At 36.3% G+C, this 26,750-nt stretch overlaps 2 protein-coding genes across 2 annotated transcripts in view; both read right to left on the bottom strand.

Annotated features, from left to right (window-relative positions):
* LOC140140979 (dynein axonemal heavy chain 5-like) overlaps positions 1 to 2,238 on the bottom strand; it is a 141,749-nt gene extending 139,511 nt beyond the window's left edge. Inside the window, 2 exon segments of the mRNA XM_072162752.1 lie at positions 55 to 158; positions 1,982 to 2,238. Of these exon segments, the coding sequence (XP_072018853.1) occupies positions 55 to 158; positions 1,982 to 2,102 (225 nt within the window). The 5' untranslated portion in view covers positions 2,103 to 2,238.
* Positions 2,239 to 21,246: 19,008 nt separating this feature from the next.
* Positions 21,247 to 26,750, bottom strand: part of LOC140140980 (uncharacterized) — a 33,304-nt gene continuing 27,800 nt past the window's right edge. The window contains exon 8 of the mRNA XM_072162753.1: positions 21,247 to 26,647. Within this exon, the coding sequence (XP_072018854.1) occupies positions 23,649 to 26,647 (2,999 nt within the window). The 3' untranslated portion in view covers positions 21,247 to 23,648. The remainder of the gene's footprint in view (positions 26,648 to 26,750) is intronic.

The following is a 26,750-nucleotide window of genomic DNA, read 5'->3' on the forward strand; positions in this document are numbered from 1 at the left end:
AAACTCCAAAAGACAGTCTCTGGCCCAATCTGTAAAACTTGCTTTTATACTAACCACGGATGGTAGTCCACGTCTGGCCCCAGCACCGCCTGCTGCTGGCGGCGCTGCTTTGATCTTCTTAGCTGCTTTATCCTTGTTCTCTGCTGCATCTTTTTCAGCTGAAAAAAAAATTAGGAAAATTTGTTTGTGAACATTTTTAGCCTTCGTCCTCAAGATCCTGGTGTCCAAATTTCAAAATTTTGTATTTCTATATATATGGGATAATACATAAAGCCATTTGCTGTGGTCGCAACTTTTTAGTTGAAGGGAGCCCTCTATAATAAGCAATGTGGACATGATGTAAAACAGGTTGCGAGTTGCGCTTGTCAACATTACGGACGCTCTTGTCATAAGTTTATAGCAAATATTTGCTTGTCTTTATATAATTTTGCCTAGTATATCATGATGTATTTTGATGTAGTGTTTAAGATGGTATAGTGTTTCTACCTTATATATTTTTGTCTCACTGAATTTTGGTGTAGTTTTTAAGATTGTTTACATATTGGTGTTTAAATGTTTGTTTTTATTGTACAGCGCTTAGAGATGTTTGTATTAGGCGCTTTAAAATCCCCTTTTATTATTATTTATTATTATTAAATGGCAATAAAATTATAGAGCATACATTTTGTGATGAGCACAACATGGCTATGGCATGCATAATGCCGAACTTTTCTTCTTGTTTTAAAATTCTGGTATATAATATAGCAACCCCCCCAGCCTTGGCTTGCCAAATATTTATCTCCCAAGTTTCAGCTGGCAAAAAAAAATGTCCCCCCCCCCCCATTTACCCTCCTCCAGGGCTCCTCATCATGGGTGAAATGGGAGACGGGAGCCGTTTGGCTCCCAGAAACTCTGAAATGGCCCCTGGTTTTAGTCAATTTTTTAGTCAACTTATCTCACAAAACTGGCCCCCTGGAAAGTGAACCAAAAATATAAAATTACAAACAAATAGTGCTTATTTAAAAGGGCATTTCGTGATCCACAGCCTCATCCCCCCACTTTTCTCAAAAAAAGTTGAGATTTTTATATCACTGGAATCATCTGGCTACATAATGTTTATGTACAAAATATTTCTTGCAGATTAATTCGCTTAGTAAAGATATCATGAAATTTGAATTTCGTTCTGGTGCACCAGAACGAAATTACAACGTATTGTCTATGGAGCAGTGTAAAATACACATAATCATGCATAACTCACAAACGCAAAATTGGAATCAACTGAAATTTTGGGAATATGCTTTTTTCGTGGATATGTACTGAAAAATGTCATAAAAAGAGGATGCTAGGATCACGAAATACTCCTTTAACTCATCCAGCACATCTTTACTTTATTGGCCCGGCCTTGCCTTGCCTTGCCATGGACATGGTAATTGGAAATGGCCCTGCCCCTGGTTCTTCCAAATCTTGGTGAACCAGTAGTGCCGTACTATTACGCTGTCGCTGACTTTCGTATTCGGCAAGGAGGACGATTTCGACCTCCTTGTTTGTTTACAAACAGAGAGGTAGACAAAAGACTGTTCCGCTTGTCCAAAGTAAACACTCAAGTATCAGACATTGTCAGAAGGATGGTCCACAATAGCGTGATTCACGTAACGTGAATAGGGATTAAAAAGCTGTCACGTAGAACCATGTGCTTCTATTGTCCAATTTGCCATCAAGATTTCATATGGAAACAGTTCAGACCCTGACCCACATGACCTAGAACAGGATCGTGTCAGAAGTTAATATTTTGTTCTGGGTCTGATTATTCGGACTAGTCATGCTAGTGAACCAGTCCAGGGGCCACTTTTTTGCCAAAGTGGCCCCTGGTTCAAGTTCTCTTATTTTCACCCTTGCTCCTCATGATCTCATGCTCAGGTCCATCCATATTATTCATGCATACCTTCAATGTCACGATTGCTACATGCATGACATCTATCTACTAAAAACCATGTCTACTCACGTTTCGCTGTAGAAATCAACGGGGGAGCAATTTCTTGATCTGGTTTCGGCGAATCGGGTTTATTGGCTTCTTTATCACTCGGTCCCCCATTAGCTGCCGGTGATTCTTCTGTATCCGCCATAGCGGACGTTGATTAAGTGCTCTACGAGTCTCAAATCTTATCAAAAACCTAACAACTTTCTATCATCTATGCGACTAATACTATCGGTAAACAACTTCGTAGTCGGACATTTTGTTTCACAGATTAATGTGTATCGTTTTCGTATCAATAATTCAATCAATTATGTAATCGATACTTTCTTACGCCAAGTTAAAAAGATCGTAAACAGACTTAAAAACTTCAAGAAATCCACAATTATCAGGACTAAAATTACTAGAATAGTTACAATTTTGAGCATAGAAATATATCAAGTATTATAATACTACAATAAGGATATTTTGTGAAATTTATGCCACTAATCATACGCGGATTAATATTAATCGAAACATCGGGTTGGGTGTTGTGCGTCATCGATTTCTGGTTCACCTGTCGGTTGCTATGGGTACGATAATCGATACAGACACAAAAACTTTTCCGCTTGACATGTAACAAGCATGAGCAGGCCAGGCATGGCAGGTGGCATCAGTGTGTTTGTTTGGTCTGATTGATGAAGGGAAAAGGAGAAAAATATTATCAAAACAAAAAGAAAAACGAGTAAAAAAAAAGTAATAATAATAAAATTAATATTTTGATTCTCGCCTAGAGGATTTCCATGAAGATGGATTGATGAGGGAGGAGGTGTTCCTTGTGTTTCCTTGTGTAAAATTAGCATTGTTAGGCCTAGTACTAGTTTTTGGTCTTTTCCAACAGTGTTTTCGAGGAAAGCAGGAGGCCTTTTAATTATTATTAATCCAAAGTCTAAACATTTTTGAAAAATCTAAAAAAAAAAAAATTACAAATCCAAGAAATTGAGGAGGGAGGGAACGAGAACCAAAACATAAACTAAATTTTATACGGCCTAATAACAATAATAATTATTAATAGGCCCCTATATTTAAATAAATAAATAAATAAATAAATAAATAAATAAATAAATAAATAAATAAATAAATAAATAAATAAATAAATAAATAAATAAATAAATAAATAAATAAATAAATAAACAACTAACTAACTAACTAACTAATTAACTAACTAACTAAATAAATAAATAGGCCTAGGCCTATAAATCGGGGATCTGTGTATTTTCCTTATACTTGATGCTTCCCAATCAGTGACCAAAATATCATTTGAAATTTTTTTCCTTCTTCAAATTTTTACCCCAGATTGCACTTCCCTTCATTTCCAATTAGGCTACCATGGTGGCGACACTACTGTGAACTTTCCCCCAAACTTGAGCTCTCTCAAGTTCAGTCCCGACCCATGACCAAAATAATCGGAAAATCATATTTGGGGGAACACCAAATTTTAAGATTTGTGCCCCACTTCACAAAGCCATAAAGGTGGGGGTCTAATTTTTACACTATAGGCCTATTAGCCTATTGCTAATAAGTCAATAAGGGAGTTCTCAGATACTGTGGGAGGAAAATTTTATTTTTCCCATTGAAAACATTTTGTTACATAATGATACGATCTGCTCCATGGGGGCCAAAGGAGGCATTTTTGAATGTTGAGTTACAAATTACCTTACCCAAACATTAGGCTATCATAATCATATACTGAAAACGTGCACCAAAGGTCTAGCATATAGGCCTAGGCCCTACTTGGTTCTAAACTTCTGACGCAAGTTTGTGAGGTCTATTTTCGTATGTATTTTATTGTTTTTAACTCCATATTTTTGCCTTTATCTCGACTTCAAATTTGCCGCTTTTGGCCCCCATGGACCAGTGTCACAATTGATGAAGTAAGTAAATATTAATGATGTAGGGCCTAGGCCTATTTTAGATGAAACCTGTTCATCATGGTGAGAAGAATTTTTGTTTCAGTACAACTTTGATCATGTATCATTACCTCAGTTGTATAGGCCTACACCAGAACAAATGTGTGCGAAGTAGTTTTCATGACAAAACTTTTTTTGATCCCACTGCCTGGTGTACAAAACTTTTTGACCCCTAGCTCTTCAGAGGATCAAAACTTTTTGACCCGCTCTTTTTTTAGGGAGATATCCAACACTTATTTTATAATTGTCCACCACCTTCCTTCCTAGCTATTTATAAACACTCCCTAGTGGATGGGTGTCCAAGCAGAAGCCAAAACGGTAACTTTTCTATGAGTGACATCCATAACACCCCATAGCAAACGCAAAAGGAACTTGATTATTATTGGAGTGGCAATCAGGATTTTGGAATTTTTTCAAAATGAAGCCCTAATAAGGGGTGGTGCAATAATTATGTGTACCCGCGGGGTGGTGAATTATAGGGGAGGGCGCAAAGATTTTTGGCCTGAAAAAAAAAAAGGGGGAACAAGCGCTTTTAGGCAGGTTGAAAGGGGGGGTGGGTCAAGCGATTTTTGGCAGGTCGAACGGGGTAAAGCATTTTTAATTATATATAACAGATATTTTGGGCACCTTTTCTATATTACGCTCTAAAATTAAAAGTGTAGGAAAACATAAGGAACATACTCAAATATTATGAAAAATGTCCTGCTTGCTGTGCTCGCATTATAATTATGATGAGACAATTTAAGGTTTTAAATTCGGGTTACCCAAAATCTTAGTGTATAAAGGGGGGCAAAGATTTTTGGCACGTCAAAAGGGGGAGGGGGCAAAGATTTTTTGGCATGGCCAAAGGGGGGGGGCAAGCGATTTTTGGCAGACCACTTTGAGAATTCAACACCTCGGGGGTAGAGCAGCACAGTAAACTCACTTCAGAAGAACCAAAGAAAAACCAATCGCCCTTTTCAAGGCTATCTTTTGTCCCAAAAAGAGAAATGACTTATGGTCGTGTGTCTTGACCTCACCACCCAAAAAAGGTGGTGACGTTACATTTTGCCAAAGTTGACTCAAAACAAATGATGATATCTCTGTCAAGCAAGAAGGTATTGTCATGCTTGTGGTCTTATTTTATTGCTAAATAAAATGTACTTTCAACCCTGTAAAAAGAAATACTTGAACTTTTTTAATACTGACACTGTGCTTCATAGAATTCAGAATGGGCAGGGTGGCGGTGGTGGGGGATGTGGTGGTGGGGGATGTGGTACACACAAACTCTATGGGATTGGTATTTTTAGTGCGTAATCTGCTTCTGTAAAGGCTCTAAATTGGATTTGGACTCTATTTAGCATCTAAAACACTTGTGGCCTTACAGCTAAACAATTCTACTAATTGTTTTTAATAATTTATGATTGGTTTAGTCTAGAAAATACAAACTTTTCCATACAAAACTACCCGTTGTCATATATTAAACACTGTAGTTAGTAATGCAGATGTCTTCAAAATCTAAAGGTTACTGTAAAATTTTAATTACTTATCCTATCATAGTCAAAGTATAGATTTTCTGAAGGGAAATTTGACGCGGAATCTAAATATGGACATATTTTTTCTGTATGGGTTAGGGAAATGTCTAGGTTCAAAATATGTTGAATTGTAAAAAAATCTAACATACTTTGCATATTCCTAGATTACCAAACAGCTGTGATTTTGGTTTCTTCCAAAGTCAGTTGGCTCTCCATATCCTCTCACCAAATGAATGTTGTTTACTTCCAGTTTATTACTGTAAGTTGGTAATAAGCAATGCATTTAGTGACCCATTTTTTATCAAAATTTTTTTTATTCCATCCTGTATAACTTGCAGGTCACCCTGTATAATGAGTTGAAATGTATATATTTGAATTGCTTATGCCTTCAGCTTTCCAAAAATGTATACTTTTGCTAGTTTAGGGTTGATGATTGTCGAGATAATCTAATTAGAAACCCGGTTGGTATAAAAATTCATAATATTTGCCATGTAACGCTAAGGGTGGCGAGTTCAGGACACACGGCCTTATGTACAGTTGTAAATAATAAAAAAAGTACCGTATGAAACAACAAAGTAAGAAAGTAAGAAATATATGCATAAATAATTAACCAAGAGTAAATTCTCGATTGAAGTTTATTTATGTTTATTAAATTTAAACACACTTCAATCGAGAGAGATTGTGCTGAGGGAACACTCTGTGAAAAGATTGAAAATTTCACTCTAAAAAGATTGAAATATCACTCTTTGCAGAGTGAAAATTTTACTCGTATGGGGGAAAATATGTGATTTTCACTCTTGGTAGATTGAAATGTCAATCTTTTCGATTGATCCGAAGAGTCACTCCGAGGAGGATTGACTTTTTCACTCTTTGGAATTTAGAGAACCGGCCGATAAAGCCCATTAGCTAAATTAAGTTATTACTTTATAAATAATAAAGTTATAATGTTTGATATTCATCCATGGTACTCTACTCCTTTTCAATCTTTGAAGTAGCCAAACCTCCTCTGTGGACAGAGTGAAAACGACAAACAAGAGCATATCTTCAAATGTTGTGAGCCGATTGAAATATTTCTTTTGGTTTATTAAAGCTAACGAATAAAGGTTTCTTTACATACCAAAATATATTTGATTAACTTTTCAGAAATAGGAGAAAAAGAGGGCGTAATGAGGGTTCTGTTTTTTTATGGGACACCCTGTATGTGATTGTACACTACGAATGAGCCGTAAAGTCGGCCCCCAGTACAGTCTATTTATTTCGTGTTTACAAAATATATATCGTAAGCTTTAAAATTGACTTCAATATCCAGAAGCGGGGTTATGGTTTGTTAACTTTGCTCCTTCGACAAATGGTATACCTTTTTTTGGTTCTACATATGTGTCTCTTTTCCCACATTGATGGTAATAAATATCAAAATTGGCGGTCATTCCAAATCATCCCCAAGTCAACGAGGTTCAGGAATGTCCTCTCATTGTTAATTGTTGGTTATCTACATACCTACAATCAAAGAAATTAATGTTGGCACACTCGGGCATACTAAATGTAAATCGCCACCCCTCTCCCCCCGTTCAATGTTGATGAAAGCACTTTTTCCACTGGGCTCTCCATCTCCAGTCTCCCCAACATTGATTGAGGGGGAATGGGGGAGGGAAGGGGAGAGGAGAAGGTATGTACTTCTCATCAAACATAGTTATACTAATTTCACTTAACTATCAGAGCGGCAATGAAGAGTTCCAACATATTGTCAAGGTGTGCCAACTATTAAATTCGTTGATTGTAGACAAAATACAATGCTTTGTAACCCACCACTTGAAAAGGGTTTAGCCAAAGCAAACAAAGACTAGAGCTATTTAAGAATTCTATAGACATCTAAGGTAGAAGCTTATTATCCTCTTCAACAATAGGATTATTGATTGGTTTAAAAGGTGATTGACTGGTGCTATCAGAATGAGATACATGTAGCACCAATTTGAGGTACCTATGAATACAACTTTCATGCACATTTTACACTGTAACTCAGAATACAATTCGCCGACTTTACAGCTCATTTGTGGTGTACGCTCACATATTATAGAAGGCTTAAAAAATTGGAGACATATAGAAAGAATTTGGCTGTACTCTTTCAAGTATTATGTTCTACAAACTTATTTACTGCCCCTATGTGTGAGGATTCAACAAAACAACACAATATCAAGATTCACAACATCAGCCTTACATTTTATTTGGAAACATTTATTTTCAAACAAGTACATAAAACAACTTGGTAAGTATGAAATAACTTTTGACAGAACTCTGTCAAGTCAACATTGGTACAAACATTATAAAGTTTTCAATTGAATTTAATTAAATTTATTCATCAATCATCATAAGGCAAAAAAAAGAAAATCTGTCTGATTTGGACACACTTGGTAAAAGTGCTATGCTTTTTTATTTTTTTATTTCTTTAAGAAAATGAGCTACGCGATATGCGATTTTTTTTAGTCAAGGCACAATATTTATGTACTTTTTGATATTAAAATACAGAAGCATAGTAATAAACATACACAATGAATAGTTTTGTTTGTTTCTTTTACAATCATGGTGAAATGTGTGCAAAAAAACAACAACCAAACTGCAAAAAAAGACAAAATTGGATCGTGATACGATACTGAAAATATCAAAAAAGAAGGTTCACATAGCAATGCGTGCGGGTGTCTGAGTCAGAATTTTTTTTTTCCTAAACAAATTAATAAGACAATAACATGGTACACATATCTTGTCAATCACACATGAAACTGTCATTAAAAGTTTGCTTTTTGGAGAGAACACACGTTCATGCAACATGACAGTTTCACAAATTTGTATATTTCTATTAAAAGGGCATTTCGTGATCCACAGCATCATCCCCCCACTTTTCTCAAAAAAATCAGAATCAAGTGAAATATTGGGAATAAGTTTTTTTCATGGATATCTAATGAAAAATGTCATAAAAAGAGGATATTAGGATCACAAAATACTCTTTTAAGGCATATAGGGAAGGAAAAAAATTGCTGTGCATGACAATTTTGCAACTCAACTGCACTCATGAAGTTTGCAAAAGTTTCATGCACAGGAACATTTCATGCTTAGATCTCAATTAGATTTCTTTACAAGAAAATACTGTATAAGTGGAAATTTTCGCGAGGGTTTTATTTTCGCGAATTTCGCGATTATAGCTCCAACCGCGAAAATAACACCTCGCGAATATATGCCATAATGTATTATAAGTATAGGGAGGACTGGGCAATCATGCGAAAATAACATTCAGCGAAAATGTGTCTCTCACTACAAATCGCGAAAATAACTGTACGCGAAAATTACCACTTATACAGTACATCCACATATTGGTGCAGAAATCTTATTATAAAACAACAGTAAATTGTGATGTGATCAAGCAAAATCAGTCAAAAGTCGGAAATATTGATTTTGAGAGATAGCTAAATAAAGGAAATATTTCCTTTTGTTTCCTCTTGTTTCAGAAACTTTTTAATGGTGCATATCTTTTTAAGGCTGTTTAATTTCAACGGGGTTTCTGCCAAATGTAGCTTTGCAAATGCTTGTTACATACAGTGAGACCAATAAGAAACAGAAAATTGAATAAGACTGACTTCAGACTGATTTTGCTTGATCATGCCACAATTATGCTCATTCTTTAGAAGATAACACCGGGAGATAACATTCCCAAGAATCATAATGCTGCATTGTATTTATAACAGCCACTATATTAGTATACTGAGCAAGCGCCCACAAAAACGTGGACTATATGCATGTACTGAAACCTATAAAATGCTATTAAACAGTTAAGTACAAATTATCATTCTTTTAATATACTATACATTCCAAAAAATGATTGTTTTTACAACTTTGGAAGAACACTGTAGATAAAGCACTATTTTGGTCTTTGTATAGTGACTGGCCTTAGTGGCAATTCACTCAATCTATACCAAGAATATATAAAAAACAACTGCAGTAATCACTTGTCTCAAGTAACTTACTAGTCCTAGTTTGAAAATGTATATACAGAAACATAATGTAAAATGCTATATAAAATAGAGAAGTACAAGATGCAAAAGTAATATTCGGTCATCTTACTATACAGTTCAAAAATATACAGTAATTTTTTTTTTCAAATTTGGAAGAACACTGTACTGTCAAAAAATGTTTGGTCTTTGTATGTAGTGACTGGTTTCAGTGGCACTTTCACTGAACTTATATCAGAAATATATACATTAAAAAATCCCAGCATCCACTTACTAGTCCTAGCTTAAAATGTACAGGGTGGTTCAATAAAGGTACACCTACATTTCACAGTAATTTTTACCTACTTTCCAAATTGATTTCAATTTTTATTTACAAACTATGAAAGTGTTTACATCTTTAAGCCCGGAAAGGCTAAAAGAATAAGTTCAGCACGCTCATTGGAATAGAAATGATGAAAATCCATTTGTCCCATGTAATATTTTAAATCTTTTGGGGAAAAAGTAATGTAAATGTATGTAAATTAAAGTTTGAAATAACTGTGGGAATAAGTAACAAGAGCACCAATGGCGCTGTGGCTCTACGCTTTTTTTGTGGGAAAGCAATTGTTCTTGGAGTCGAATGCGCAACAGGTTGGTAGGTCGGTCAATTTTTTAAACCTTCAGTTTGAAAAAATTCCCCACAAATATTCAATACGGTCCTTGAAACTCGATGCGGTGGTCAATCTTCCTCCTCCGCATTATTATTTTTTGCCGCATTACTATTAGTTGCAAAATCTGAAAATAATTCATTATTGTGCAAATTACTACTGAACCAGCAAGAATAATTTGTTCTGCAAAATTTTAAAATCCCTTTTTTTTTAGTATTTGAAGCTTTCAACAACTATAGAAAGCCTTGGCAACTATTAGAATTCATCTAAATTGACCTCAGACGACCCGAAATGACCTCCCAAAAATTTTGCTCTAAATGGTGACCTCAGATGACCCCGAAATGACCTTCTAAAAATTTGACTTCAAATGTTGACTGTACCCACCAAGTTTCATGCCCATACGACAGTTTTTAGTAATTTGACCTCAGGTGACCCCTGGCTGACTCCGAATGAGCTTCCAAAAATTTGGTTCTAAATGTTGACTGTACCCACCAAGTTTCATGCCCATACGACAGTTTTTGCTAATTTGACTTCAGATGACCCCTGGTGACCGTGACCCACTATCCAATACAAACTTGTTCTGTGCGACCCTACAAAATTAGGCTCCAAATGTTGGCCGTGCCCACCAATACCCATACAACATTTTTAGCAATTTTACCTCAGATGACCCTGGGTGACACCGGTTGACCCTGAAATGACCTTCCAAAATTTGACTCCAAATGTTGACTGTACCCACCAAGTTTCATGCCCATATGACAGTTTTTGCTAATTTGACCTCAGATGACCCTGGATGACCTCAGGTGACCTTGACCCACTAACCAATACAAACTTGTTCTGCCTGGGGTCAAGATGCACCCACCAAGTTCGAGGAACATGCGACCCCACAAAATTTGGCTCCAAATGTTGACTGTATCCAGTTTCATGTTCATACAACAGTTTTTTAGTAATATGACCTCAGATGACCCTGGGTGACCCCAAAATGACCTTCCCAAAATGTTGATTCCAAATGTTGACTGTACCCACCAAGTTTCATGTCCATACGACAGTTTTAGTAATTTGACCTCAGGTGACCCCGGATGACCTCAAAATGACCTTCCCAAAATTTGACTCCAAATGTTGACTGTACCCACCTAGTTTCATGCCCATACGACAATTTTTAGTATCTTCCCAAAATTTGACTTTAAATGTTGACTGTACCCACCAAGTTTCATGCCCATACGAGTTTTTAGTAATTTGACCTCAGATGACCCCTGGGTGACCCCGGATGACCTTCCCGAAATTTGACTCCAAATGTTGACTGTACCCACGGTTTCATGCCCCTACAACAGTTTTTGCAAATTTGACCTCAGATGACCCCTGGATGACCTCAGGTGACCTTGACCCACTAACCAATACAAACTTATGCTGGGGTCAAGATGCACCTAGTACCAGGGATCTATACGATGATTTTGTTTTTGGGTGGATCACCACACAAGATAGGCATTTTACACATAAAATACACATAACCCACACACAACGCAATTGAATAACAGACCGGTACTGCACAGTGCCGCTGGTTACCAGTTGTTCTCATTTATGTAATCAGCAATTGGAGCCTACAAAATGTGGTGCATTTATAGTGTACGGTACTAGCATGTGATATCGGAATTGACACAAATTTTACGGTAACAAAATCAGTCATACCCAGAAAGGATAAAATTCGAATTGAGAAAATATTGTATGTGTGACTTGTTGTACTAAAGATGCATCCACCCACCAAGTTTGAGGAAACATGTGTAACAAAATTTGGGCCGAGTAATTAAGACAAAAATAGGGTATTTTTTCGCACGGAATTTTGACGGTTAATTTAGATAACTAATTAAAGGAACTGTATGAGTGTGACTGCAGTATGATTTTTAAAGAGGACTAGCCTGTGTTTAGGGAGAAGTATGCTCCGCCAATCATTAAACTTGGTCATTTTCTGTGTGGTTTGCCTGAAAAACCTTATGATCTCTTCCCGCAAAATTAATAGGGCTGCTAAAGGACATGGACATGTCTTGTACTTTCCAAATTTTCTTGTTTATTTATCTTTTCGCATGGTGTCAAATCCATCATTTCTGTAATCATGTAAAACCCGGCATTGTTAACGATCAGCTGTTTCTTGATTTGTATTATTTTATGTTATTATAGTGTTATGTGCCCTGAAAAGTTTTTGGTAGTATGCCTTAGTGCAAATTGCACATTGTAAGGTCATCAACTTTGGTCACTAATTAATATTATTTTGTTTGGCTGAAAGGTTTATGATTGTTTTTGGTTGAGGATCATTAAAATATTGATCTAATTGTGTACACAACCAATTTATTTAATTAATAACAATCAGCAGAATATGAATATGCATTGTTTTGTTTTTGATATTTTGAAAGTTAAGTTTTGTTGTTTGGATATGTCATTTTGAAAGACATGATTATAGTAGATCTTAAAATGTTCTGCAAAGTGACAACATTTCTAAATTTAGAAACGTTTTATTAAGGTCATCACCTGAGCTTAATTTATCTATTATTTTGTGTCATCTTTAATTAAGGTATACTTCCTCATAAAAATGTGTTGGAAGTGACAAATGTTGTTTTCATGTTGAAAGTTTACTTGTATTGCAAATTATTTGTGTTTCTTTCTTCAAAAATGCATGAGTTATTCCAAGTTCAGTCAAGGTTTGTTTACATCAATTTGACCCCAGTCATGCTTTAAGACATGTGCCTATCTCATGTTCTCTGCCTGGAAACTGATTATGTAATGTAAGTTGACCTTTCCACTTTCCAGTTTCATGTTGCTCTTATTTGCATAGGTCACCCATCTCTTTAACAAGGTCAAAACCACTCAGGGCCTATGGTCATTATATGTTTTGGTGATAATTAAATTCGTAGTAGAGAGTATATAAATTAGCATAATGCTCCCTTTGTTTTTGACCTGGGATGTTTTGTCAGTCTAGCTCTGGTCTCCAACATGCCAGTTCCTTGCTAGACCACCTCCACCATTTTGCTTTAGGACTTTTCATATGAAATAAATATATTGTTGTCAACAAATAGCTCTGTGTCATCTGTATTATTCTTCATTTTATCACCAAGTGTATCGTTTTATATCACCATCAGTTTTTACAATGGAGACTTTATTCAAGAGATTACAGCAACTGGAAAGCAAAGTTAAAGAACTGGAAAATAAACTTGTGCATCATCAGCCTTGTAAATGCAGGAATGTAAAGACAGTGCATGTGACTCCTATTATTTCTATGCCATCTGAGAATACACCAGTAACTGCAAGAAATGTTAAAGGAACGGTGAAATGGTTTAACGTAACTAAAGGATACGGATTCGTTACTAGAAAAGACAATGGACAAGACGTGTTTGTACACAAATCTGGTATTTCAAAGCCAAATCCAAGACACAAGCGTGCCAGCGTTGGGCAAGGAGAAAGTATTGTTTTTGACATTATCAGTGTTTCAGGACGAACACCGGAAGCAGTGAATGTAACTGGTCTTGATGGCAAATATGTAAATGGTTGTAAACGACCCGCTAAAACTGTTTCAACAAGTGAATCATCAATGTGCAATACCAAACTTTCAATGTCTAATTCAACAGTTGAACTTGAAGCTCCAATCACTTCATCCACCACAGCTGTTGACAAGTGTACAGGTAGGACCATGGAATCATCACTACCACTGAGTTTGGACATTTCAACTCCACCATCTGGGATGCCCATCTCCTCTCGTTCTCCGTGCAAGATTTCTTCTGCAAATGACTATCATCGTGAACGTGAACCACAACGTGTATCATCAGAATCTAACAACTCTATTCCGGTCTGGAGGACATTTGTTTCACGATTTTCATCTTCGCCACTATAAATATACATGTATGCCAGAGATAACATGCTGAACTATAAAATATACAGAATTCATTTTTATACTGACTTTTGACTGAAAAACCGGACTATAAATTGCTTTTATTTTTGGTATGAACTTGTGATATATACTTTTGTCTTGTTTGTGGAAAGAAAAGGTTTGTTTTGTTTGTTTATCATAATGTCGGTTCAAAATGCAATGTATGTTTGTTTATTGGTTTGGCAAGTATGTGCACGAAAATGTTTTGGTGTAAAACCACGCTAAAACTAGCCAATTTCTAGAGTGTAAATATTTGTAATGTTTATTTTTTTTGCCTCCATCTATTAAAATCTGGTTTTAAATAACCAGCCCACGCACGACTGCTCGAACCCCATTCTTTACAAAATGGTGTCAGAAGTGGATTCTTGTTGTGCTCGCCCATTCCTTTACAAAATGGTGTCAGAAGTGGGATGAGGTTTTTTGGATAGTATTGTTTGGTTGTGTGGGATGGGTTGGCAAAATGTGTAAAGTAAAGTGAGATGTTTGGTATACATTGTGTCATTCAGCGTTTTTATACCTTTGGTTATATGTAGAAATTTAAATGCTCATTTATTATTGTGTACTGGCTGGTACTGTTATCATTATTATTATGCCATAACACTGATCGTTAACGCTTGTTTTGTTTAACCCATTTTTTAAAGTTACAGGATGTGTAGCAGCCCAAATTTTGTTCCTTTTTGTTGGTGTCAGCCTTTATGCCGGGCGGCATCGTCTTGGTGGGGGCTCTGTAACAAAATTTGGGCGAGTAATTAAGACAAAAATAGGGTATTTTTTCACACGAATTTTGACGTTAATTTAGATAACTAATTAAAGGAACTGTATGAGTGTGACTGCAGTATGAGTTTTAAAGAGGACTAGCCTGTGTTTAGGGAGAAGTATGCTCCGCCAATCATTAACCTTGGTCATTTTCTGTGTGGTTTGCCTGAAAATCCTTATGATCTCTTCCCGCAAAATTAATAGGGCTGCTAAAGGACATGTCTTGTACTTTCCAAATTTTCTTGTTTATTTATCTTTTCGCATGGTGTCAAATCCATCATTTCTGTAATCATGTAAAACCCGGCATTGTTAACGATCAGCTGTTTCTTGATTTGTATTATTTTTATGTTATTATAGTGTTATGTGCCCTGAAAAGTTTTTGGTAGTATGCGCCCTTAGTGCAAATTCGTACATTGTAAGGTCATCAACTTTGGTCACTAATTAATATTATTTTGTTTGGCTGAAAGGTTTATGATTGTTTTTGGTTGAGGATCATTAAAAATATTGATCTAATTGTGTACACAACCAATTTATTTAATTAATAGCAATCAGCAGAATTTGATTATGCATTGTTTTGTTTTTGATATTTTGAAAGTTAAGTTTTGTTGTTTGGATATGTCATTTTGAAAGACATGATTATAGTAGAACTTAAAAATGTTCTGCAAAGTGACAACATTTCTAAATTTAGAAACGTTTTATTAAGGTCATCACCTGAGCTTAATTTATCTATTATTTTGTGTCATCTTTAATTAAGGTATACTTCCTCATAAAAATGTGTTGGAAGTGACAAATGTTGTTTTCATGTTGAAAGTTTACTTGTATTGCAAATTATTTGTGTTTCTTTCTTCAAAAATGCATGAGTTATTCCAAGTTCAGTCAAGGTTTGTTTACATCAATTTGACCCCAGTCATGCTTTTAAGACATGTGCCTATCTCATGTTCTCTGCCTGAAACTGATTATGTAATGTAAGTTGACCTTTCCACTTTCCAGTTTCATGTTGCTCTTATTTGCATAGGTCACCCATCTCTTTAACAAGGTCAATGCCACTCAGGGCCTATGGTCATTATATGTTTTGGTGATAATTAAATTCGTAGTAGAGAGTATATAAATTAGCATAATGCTCCCTTTGTTTTTGACCTGGGCTGTTTTGTCAGTCTAGCTCTGGTCTCCAACATGCCAGTTCCTTGCTAGACCACCTCCACCATTTTGCTTTAGGACTTTTCATATGAAATAAATATATTGTTGTCAACAAATAGCTCTGTGTCATCTGTATTATTCTTCATTTTATCACCAAGTGTATCGTGTTATATCACCATCAGTTTTTACAATGGAGACTTTATTCAAGAGATTACAGCAACTGGAAAGCAAAGTTAAAGAACTGGAAAATAAACTTGTGCATCATCAGCCTTGTAAATGCAGGAATGTAAAGACAGTGCATGTGACTCCTATTATTTCTATGCCATCTGAGAATACACCAGTAACTGCAAGAAATGTTAAAGGAACGGTGAAATGGTTTAACGTAACTAAAGGATACGGATTCGTTACTAGAAAAGACAATGGACAAGACGTGTTTGTACACAAATCTGGTATTTCAAAGCCAAATCCAAGACACAAGCGTGCCAGCGTTGGGCAAGGAGAAAGTATTGTTTTTGACATTATCAGTGTTTCAGGACGAACACCGGAAGCAGTGAATGTAACTGGTCTTGATGGCAAATATGTAAATGGTTGTAAACGACCCGCTAAAACTGTTTCAACAAGTGAATCATCAATGTGCAATACCAAACTTTCAATGTCTAATTCAACAGTTGAACTTGAAGCTCCAATCACTTCATCCACCACAGCTGTTGACAAGTGTACAGGTAGGACCATGGAATCATCACTACCACTGAGTTTGGACATTTCAACTCCACCATCTGGGATGCCCATCTCCTCTCGCTTCTCCGTGCAAGATTTCTTCTGCAAATGACTATCATCGTGAACGTGAACCACAACGTGTATCATCAGAATCTAACAACTCTATTCCGGTCTGGAGGACATTTGTTTCACGATTTTCATCTTCGCCACTATAAATATACATGTATGCCAGAGATAACATGCTGAACTATAAAATATACAGAATTCATTTTTATACTGACTTTTGACTGAAAAACCGGACTATAAATTGCTTTTATTTTTGGTATGAACTTGTGATATATACTTTTGTCTTGTTTGTGGAAAGAAAAGGTTTGTTTTGTTTGTTTATCATAATGTCGGTTCAAAATGCAATGTATGTTTGTTTATTGGTTTGGCAAGTATGTGCACGAAAATGTTTTGGTGTAAAACCACGCTAAAACTAGCCAATTTCTAGAGTGTAAATATTTGTAATGTTTATTTTTTTGCCTCCATCTATTAAAATCTGGTTTTAAATAACCAGCCCACGCGCCGACTGCTCGGAACCCCCATTCTTTTACACATGCTTCCCCTACTATGCTAGTGCTCTGACGATAACACTCCGATCGCCATGCAATCTAAGTTTTGTAGGCCAGTGGGACAACGGAATCACTACGTGAACGAGCTACTACTACACTAGTCTCTGAGACTGAGAGAAGAGGCAGACACAGACAAACAAACAGATTCTAGTGAATTAAATAGTGATGATCAGTTGTAGCAGCTACAAATTTCGAACGCTTTGTCAGGGGTCAAACCCCTCCATTTATATTTCCCCACACTTTTTAGACAGACACCCTTTTTAGCAAAAAATTGAACCCCCACCCTTATGCAGTGTTTGTGACCAAAGCTTACAGCATTACTGTATCAAATTCGGAAGACTGAACATCGTCGCTATCACCGTATTATACAGTCACTTCCGGGTCCATTTTATCACTATCTGCGCCATCAATCCATTTCAGAATCCAAATTGATGCAGAATTTATCCTCATCTATCAAACACTCATGATTTTCTTATTCATCTGAAACATTTGCGACATAATATTGGCAAAACTGCAATCATCTTTCGAAAAGATACGACTTTACTTTAGATTGTTTACAGCATTACTTTATCAAATTCGGAAGACTGAACATCGGCGTTTCATACAGTCACTTCCGGGTCCATTTTATCATTATCTGCGCCATCAATCCATTTCAGAATCCGAATTGATGCAGAATTTATCCTCATCTATCAAACACTCATGATTTTCTTATTCATCTGAAACATTTGCGACATATTAAATGTTGGCAAAACTGCATCACTGCAACTGCATCGAAAAGATACGACTTTAGATTGTTTATCATAAAGTAACACATGGGCAAATGGGCAAAAGGCTGAGATACCTGTGAGATCCTGAATACATGAATACGTCAGTCTATACTCTCTACACGGCCGCTGTGGTTCGGATCGCTCCACTTCTAGTGTGAGCGAGCGGGCCAAAGCGGCTGATGTAGAGACTGAAAATTATATTCATTCATAAAACTCACGGCGCGTCGATTCTACTACAGGCGACGCCGTATGAATTGAAAACATCAGCAAATTTCTTCTTGACATTTTCTTTCCAGATTTATGAAGAAAATATGAATGTTTTCAACAGATCATCAAATTACTTTATTATATTTTTTTCAATTGGTAGCGTTACCCCTACGCTTTATAATTATATATTGCTCACACGCTTTTTAGAAACCCACCCTATATTCCGCAAAATTGTAATTGTTACAGATTTTCAGAATTCCCAACCCACGCTGTAGAAAGCGTGCCAGACAAACAATGATAATGAATAGCCAGATGTGACCTTCGCTGTCGAGACGTTGTTTTCAGGGTTGTCAAACCCGCGATTTGGTAACCCAATTAGGCGACTTTTGAAGATTTAACCCGGGACAATTTCCTGCCCCATAGAATACAAAGGGTAAAGAAAAAAATTGGGCGACTTTTTCGATTATTTGACCTGCGATTCGGGCTGAATTTTTTGGCAACCCTGGTTATTTAGCGCTCATTTAATTAAATTACTACGCGCTGGTCTCTAAATATTTTGAAGTGTTGTCCCATGGTAACAAAACTCCCGAGAACTCAATAAACAATCTGGACAAAGGAATCATCCAATCACGTTTCTATCCATGTGAGATCACCGCAAAAATTCATGATAAAAGGTCACTTTCCCAAAGAAAAATAGTGCAATCCGTCAATTCCCGCCATGATCTCACAACTTAAATTACTCAGACCAAAATAATCTCTAGCGCATACAGGGAACCAAGCAAAACGATAGAAATGACTTGTTTCTCATGACGACTTTTGACTTTTCTCACTTCAAAATAAGTACTTTCCCCACCCCAAATTCACTTCTAAAGGAGTGCAATCGATTGCTAAATAACTAAGCAAACCTTGGAATGTAATTTCAAAGCCAAATATCATTAACAAAAGAAACCTTAGCATAAAAAGCAAGAACGCAAGTGGCCAAAATTTGTAGCAAAAATACAGTCCTCACTGACTACAATGACTAAGGCTCACTAGCTCCGCTAAGAGCCAAAAATTGCTGTCAAATATGAGTGTACTTTTTTTACCATCCTGTATTTACGGAAACATTATAAAAATGCTATTAAACAGTAAAGTTGCTAAGTATCATTCTTTCATTACAATTCTATTTTACTACAACTTTGGAAGGACACTATAATACAAAAGGCATTATCTTGGTCTCTGTATTATTAGGGATCAGATAGCAACTGATATCATATAATTTAGGTTTTGGTTTAAATTTGCCATAAATACAAATTTTATGGCAAGGGAATGAACACATTAGCAGCTCCATTTGAAACTCACCCTCGCTTAGTGGAAGATTCAGGTTGAATCTTTCTCATAGGGTGTATGAAATTCAAATGGAGCTGCTTAATATGTTCATTCCATTTGAAATTGTGATTTTAAATGGAATAGTGCAATTTTGGTATAGCCCATATACAAAATAAATACACACCTGGCATCAGTTTTCTAACCTTTGCTCTGATTGGTTCTCACTATCTATAAGAGTATACAAAAGAGTATTATTTGTCAGCATCAATTCATACAAATATTTACACTAATCTTAACTTTCTTGTGTTACTCACATCGATTATCTTGGGAAACCCACACAGATAAGCAGAATTTCTCACAAAAATTTTGAACACTCATATCATGATATAAGCACAAGCATTTTTGTTTGTAAGTCATATGTGACCATCCACAATGAATCCAGTGTAAAGTCACACTTTTGAATGTCTTAGGTTATTAAAAAGTTGAAATCTCTATTAAACAAGCTTTGAAATGATATACATGTATCACTTTTTGCTCTTGTAATTCTGTTGTTTTCTATTGATTTCTGTAATTGCTTATTGGTCCATATCTCTGAATAAGCACTGGTGATTTTACAATGGGTTCATAGTGGATGATCACATATATAGGCCCATTACTTTTCTTCCATGGAACACTTCCATCATGATTTAAAACAAGATTTTTTTTGTTCATATGGCACACATTTTAACACCAATAGACCCAACTCCGAAAAATCTTTGTTCTTTTAATAAGTTGTAACTTTGTCAGGTATAGTTAGATGACTAAACAGGCACAAGATATCATTCTTACCCTTGAAACTGATACAACCAACTCTCTTTAGGCGTGTTTCTATTGGGACCATTTACCGGTAAAAAGACGGTAAAGGGATTATTTCTGCTCAATAGAAACTGACCTTCCCCGCTATTTACCGGTAAACAGGGGTGAGTTTTTACCGTAACGCTTTCCTTCTTGAGGAAGGAAAATAGCGGGGGCGCTTACCGATAAACGTCAATAGAAACTCACTCCGTTCGATTGAATGCGCATACAGGGAAGAAAACGGAAGTTGAGTCGCGAAATTTACCTCTGCATCATGAGCTAGCTTATACCATTCCGTTCGCAAAAATTCTTAGGCCTAATCACATACAAATATTTGACTCACTTGCTATAAATAAAGTAAATGGAAGAAATATTCATAATGCATTATCCCTGCATTATACATATTATGCTAAATATTTAACATGAGTTATGATTTATGACCCTAGTAAAAGCCATGAAATAAAACAACAACAACAACAACATCAGCGGATGAATCCAGCTGTGCATGCGAAAAAAAAAAAAATCAACTCGGATCCGCGGCGGTGTGTGCTTCAGAAAATTAGAAAGATTTCATGAATTTAATATTATGTTGTCGATGTTAAATTACTATTCGCTAAAAAGAATTAACTGAAATTAAACTGTGAAAGATGAAATTCCAAGACCTATTTTTTTTTTGTGCAACAATACTGAGTACTCACGTCGATATCACTCAGGGGGATTTCCCAATGGCGTAATTTGATGTACGAGAACTAATGAAAACGCTAATAAAAAACATTATTCTTCAGTCTTCTTTTCTCATGTATCATGATGTTTGCTACCTCATTTTTAGCCAAACAATTAAGAAAATACTACAATATTAAAATCCACAATGCTTTGCGATTGACCCGGGGATTGACCCCAGTGCACGACCTTTCGCCGCAAACTTTAAAGGTGTGTCAATTGACGCTGTTCATCGAAAGTGTTTACCGGTAAACAACGTGCAATGGAAACTGACCGTTATCCGCCTTTCACCGCTATTTGACGGCGAACAGTTTTACCGGTAAAATGCAGGGGACTCAATAGAAACACGCTAATTGTTATTTGTGAGAATGGTGGTCATTTATGGGCCAAGGCAACAATCGAACAGGCCAAGACAATAGAGACACTATGAAATTTTTACACTGAAAATCACACTGAAAATGACAGGGTATCACTGAAAATCATCAGAACAAAAGAAAATTGTTTTCAGTGGTATTTCAGTGTATTTTTCAGTGGTATATCAAGTGGTTATTGTCTGCTATAATGAGCAATGATCTAGGGCACTAATTTCCATAACAATAGAACAGCTAGGCCAGCTCATTTCAGTGTGATTAAATCCATTTTAGTGGGATTAAATAAATTTCAGTGGGATTAATGACTTGCCAATGATTTTCAGAGGTGTTTCAGTCCATTTTTCAGTGTGGTTGGACAATGGTTATTTGCATACAGAATAACAAAAGAACTATTTCAGTGTTATTTTCAGTGGTGCTGTTCATTGTGTTAAATTTTCAGTGTCCATTACAGATATCAGTGTGATTTTCAGTGTAAAAATTTCATAGTGAGAAGTGACTTTCACAATTTTATGAACCCGAGTTTTCCTCATGTGTAGCACAACTTTCATATATGACTAAACAGGCACAAGGTATCATTCTTGCACTTGAAACTGATGATACCAACTCTCATTGTTACTTGTGAGAATGGTGATCATGGTAGACTTGCACAGGTCCAACTCTTATCAGCGAATTATGACCAGATTTCCATAGGAAATGACACACAGTGTATAGGCTACTATCAAACAAACCAAGACATTCTAGGCAGACCAATAACTACCCCGTATAACTAAGAGAATTGACTTTCATAATTTTATGAACCCAAGTTTTCCTCATGAGTAGCACTAGACTATGCCATAGTCGATTTTTGATAAATAAAACATGTTATTAATCATGATGAAAGCATTCAGTTGAACTCGAAATTATACTGATATTTATTACATCAAAATACTAATATAAAATTGTTATGAAAAAGTTTATATAATTTTATTAGTGACAGTAAAAGTAAAGTATACATAGGCTTATATTTTTGAATGCAACATCATAATGTCATTATAAGCACTTCAATACTGAACAATTCTGAGTTTAGAATCTACCAGTTTATTAATCGCATAAGTCCCAGTTAAAAATAGACTATGGACTTTCAATTTTAAACGGGACTTTGATCCCTAACACAAACACTGTCAATCATACTTGTTTATCATCCAATTTAACCGCATGCACAAAGCCTGGATGGTACAATACGCGCTCATGTTCCCGCTACACAAAGGAAGCATAGTTGTGTACCCTGCATGTAGTTATTAATGGTAATGCCAGTATTTAAACCATAATGAGATCTGTGCGACCAATCACAAGCCATATCATTTAAAGATGCATTACATCATGGCCAATTTTAGTAGGCCAGGAATCCGACAATCTCATCCATAGAAGCTCATAGACAGCCGTGTTAAGCATGTAAACCGCAATCCAAAGTCAGTAGTCCACTTGGGAAGCTAACAAACAGAGGGAGTACGGTGACTAAAAAGATGATCAGTTGTGAAAATCAATCAATTGTGCACAAATTATTTAAATCGGAGTTTTAAGATTAAATGCAATATCCAGGGTATGCACAATGGGCAAGTGTACTACGGAGTAGTCTAGAGTAGCACTTCTTTCAGATCTAAACAGGCACAATATATTATTCATGTACTTGAAACTATATCAACTCTCGATCATTATTATTTGTGAAAATGGTGGTCAACTAGGGGCCAAATGGTAGACATGTAACAGGTCCGACTCTTATCAGCTGATTATGTCTGGATTTCCATAAGAAATGACACAGAAGCGTATAGACTTCAATCTAGGCAAACCAAGACAATCATGGAGAATTATATTGACTTTCATAATTTTACTCAAGTTTTCCTCACAACTAGCACTTCTTTCACATATGACTAAACAGGCACAAGGTATCATTCTTGCACTTGAAACTGATGATACTATCAACTCTCTTTGTTATTTGTGAGAATGGTGTTCAACTGTATTGGGTCAAATGGTATGTACAATGTAAATTGAATAAAACATTAATAAAGTCATATTCCTTTATATGGTAAAATGCAATGCCATGACATTGACTGTAAAATGTTGCAGTACTCTAGTAGGCTAAAACATTTTGACTATATAAGCTGCTTTTGCCAAACGTTTGACAAACAGTTAGCGATCACAAACGTTTGCCAAATGTTTACGAAAATGTTTAGCAAACGTTTGGCCCCATATCTGTTTATAAACCCTTTGACTATAAAGGTTTGAAAAACATTGTGATCGGCAATTGTTTGAACGAGTCCTGCACATCCGAGTCTGAGCCCTGCACATCCGAGTCTGAGCCCTGCACATCCGAGTCCGAGCCCTGCACATCCGAGTCCGAGCCCTGCACATCCGAGTCCGAGCTCTGCACATGCCAGATCACACAAGATCTAGAGTCTGAGTCCTCACAATCAACAAATGACACTTTTGTCTGTGCAGGGGTGTAGGCTCGTAGGTATTCAAGTGTATCCTGACTTACAGTGCAAGATCTAATGTTAAACCTTTTCAGTTTACGACTCGAAATCTCAAGGTTACAATTCCATAAATCAGTAATTACAGCATTTTCAAGTGACACTGTTGTCAATCCAGGCATGCATCTTACAAGGCCTACAAGTGACATCACATCAATCCTGTATATTCCACATAGACCATGACATGACATATAAAAAGTGGTCAGTGTCTTACTCAAATTCACAGGGTTGTCATCTAATGCACCAGTCAGTACAATGCCACTAATGCATACAGCTAACAGTTTAGGCATGCAACTTAGCAGGCTTACAAGTGGCATCACAGCGCAATCACACGATGATGACGACGATGACATATCAAATTCTTTCAGTGACTTGCTCAGAATCACACGTTTGCCATTCAATCCACCAGTGAGTTCAATGTCTTTAAGTGTTACTGTTGTCACTGCATTCATGCAGCTCAGTAGGCTTACAAGTGGCATCACGTCCACACTGTGCTTGGATGATGATGATGATGATGACATTTCAAACTTTTTCTGACTCAAAATCACTGGGTTGCAATCCAATTCCCCAGTCAATTTAATGCCTTTAAGTGATACTTCTGGCAGTGCAGGCATGCAGCTTAGTAAGCGTACAAGTGGCATCACATGCACAGTACATGCCCTCATATCAAACTCAGTGACTGACTCAAATTCCAGTGACTGACTCAAAATCACAGGGTTGCCATCCAATCTACTAGTCAATTGAATGCTATCAAGTGACACTTTTGTCAGTGCAGGCATACAGCTTAGTAGGCTTACAAGTGGCATCACATACACAATGCACATCTCCTTCCTCCATAATAATGATGATGACATATGAAACTCTTTCAGTGACTGACTCAAAATCAAAGGTTTGATAACTAACCCACCAGTCAGCTGAATACAATTAAGTGACACTTTTGTCAGTTTAGGCATAAAGCTTAGTAGGCTTGCAAGTGAAATCACATTGCATTCCACTAAATCAGAGTCGAGGGTATGCAGTCTTAACTCACTCAGTGATTGACAAGGGGGCACATCAATATCAGGTGTCATCCATTCAAATTTCCGTATTCTTACTTTTGCATGCTCCAGCAATGACATACTTCCCACTCCCTGCAGCATGGTTTGTATACTGGAAAATTCACACTGGATGTCAATTATTTTGATTTGGTTTAGCCATGTGTCTCTAGCAAATTGGTCACTATTCTTACCAAAATAATGAAGTAATTCTGCAGTATTTAGCTTGACTTTTTCACAGCACAGTTTGGATGATTGCATCTGTCTATGGAGGTGGTGTCTGTCTTCAACATTCGTACTATGGGACAAGTCAACTTCAAAGAGCAACAGGGCAGGGAGTTCCCACCTCATGTCAGACATCCAAGATCCTGATAGTGATTTTTTAAGTTGTATCACAAGGGGGAATATAACTCTAGCAGCTTGCAAATTCAAACCACAAATAAACCTCAACAGATGTTCCATTTCATCAACATTTTTCTTGTTCAATTGTCTGAGCAAAACCTCTTCTTGATTTGCACTATCTAAGTCAGACAGGTAAAGAGCAGCACAAAATTCTTGAAATGTTTTGTGAATAAAGCTTACTGAGCTGTCATCTACTAGCTTGCCTTCTGCACGTACCAGCAAGCCGATTTCAATAGCCGTTTGCACTACATCACTATTTCCAAACAGTTCTTCCTCTATCTGCATATGATTTGCAAATAATTCTGTCAGAGCTATCTCACCTACTTTCAGAAGCACATTCTGAATTTCCAACTTAGAAAGGCCGCCATCTTTATCATCAAATGGTTTGTTGAGATATTTACTAACTGCTTCTTTGTACAAACTTGTCATACTGTGAAAAGAAATATCTTGTTCGTGTGAATCTTCCCACAGAAGACAAATCATGACAAGAAGTACTGGGAAGGATGACATAGTCTGAAGTAAAGGTATTTCTTGCACTTTTTGGGCCAGATTTGGATTTGATTTCTGAAAGAATTTCTCAATATAAATCAGTACATTTTCCTTTGAAAATCCGGATACTTGAACTAGATTATATCCTTTATGTCTTCTACAAAAATGATCTCTCAAATGTGGCCTGGTTGTGACCATCACAAACAAATAATCAAGGTGCGGACTAGAGAGTGCATGATTTTTAAGCCCTTTTGGCATTTCATCAAAACCATCTAAAAGAACCAGACATTTATTTCGCAAACAATCCAACACCTGATCAATGTCGTCTGTAGTTGCACCAGGTAAGAGCTGTCTTTTAATTGCCTCAGCAAGTGTTTGATTGCTTTGAAACTTTCGGATATCTAACACAAGCACTAACTCAAACTTGAGTAACTCCCTAACAGATAATGCATATCCTTCATTCTTGGCCCAATCATATGCAATTCGACTCATATGAGTGGTTTTCCCTGTACCAGCTTCTCCATATAACAATATATGATGCTTATCTGGTAATGTAAACAATTCTTTATATGATTCCAGCTTTCTTCTCTTTGTATCTTCTAGATCTTTACATGAGAAAAATGTATCTAAATCTGAATCTGAATCTACATTTGATGTAATCTCACTTGTGGTATTACCCTGCTCTTCAAAATAAGTAAGGTCTACAAATAGTTCATCCATACTTGCGATATCAATGCTCCTCCGTCCAAATCTTATTTCTCTTTTGTTACGAAGGTAGTGCCCCTTCAGTTGTTGTCTCCATTTCTGTATCCTTCCTAAAATAGTAATCAAGTTAAAATGATATAAGCATTTATTATGTTGCATTTGTTTTTGGATACTGAAATGTTTAACATTCTTGATCTTGGCCAATTCATTTAA

The sequence above is a fragment of the Amphiura filiformis genome, chromosome 19 (assembly GCF_039555335.1).
Source record: "Amphiura filiformis chromosome 19, Afil_fr2py, whole genome shotgun sequence".
NCBI classification, from domain to species: Eukaryota; Metazoa; Echinodermata; class Ophiuroidea; order Amphilepidida; family Amphiuridae; genus Amphiura; species Amphiura filiformis.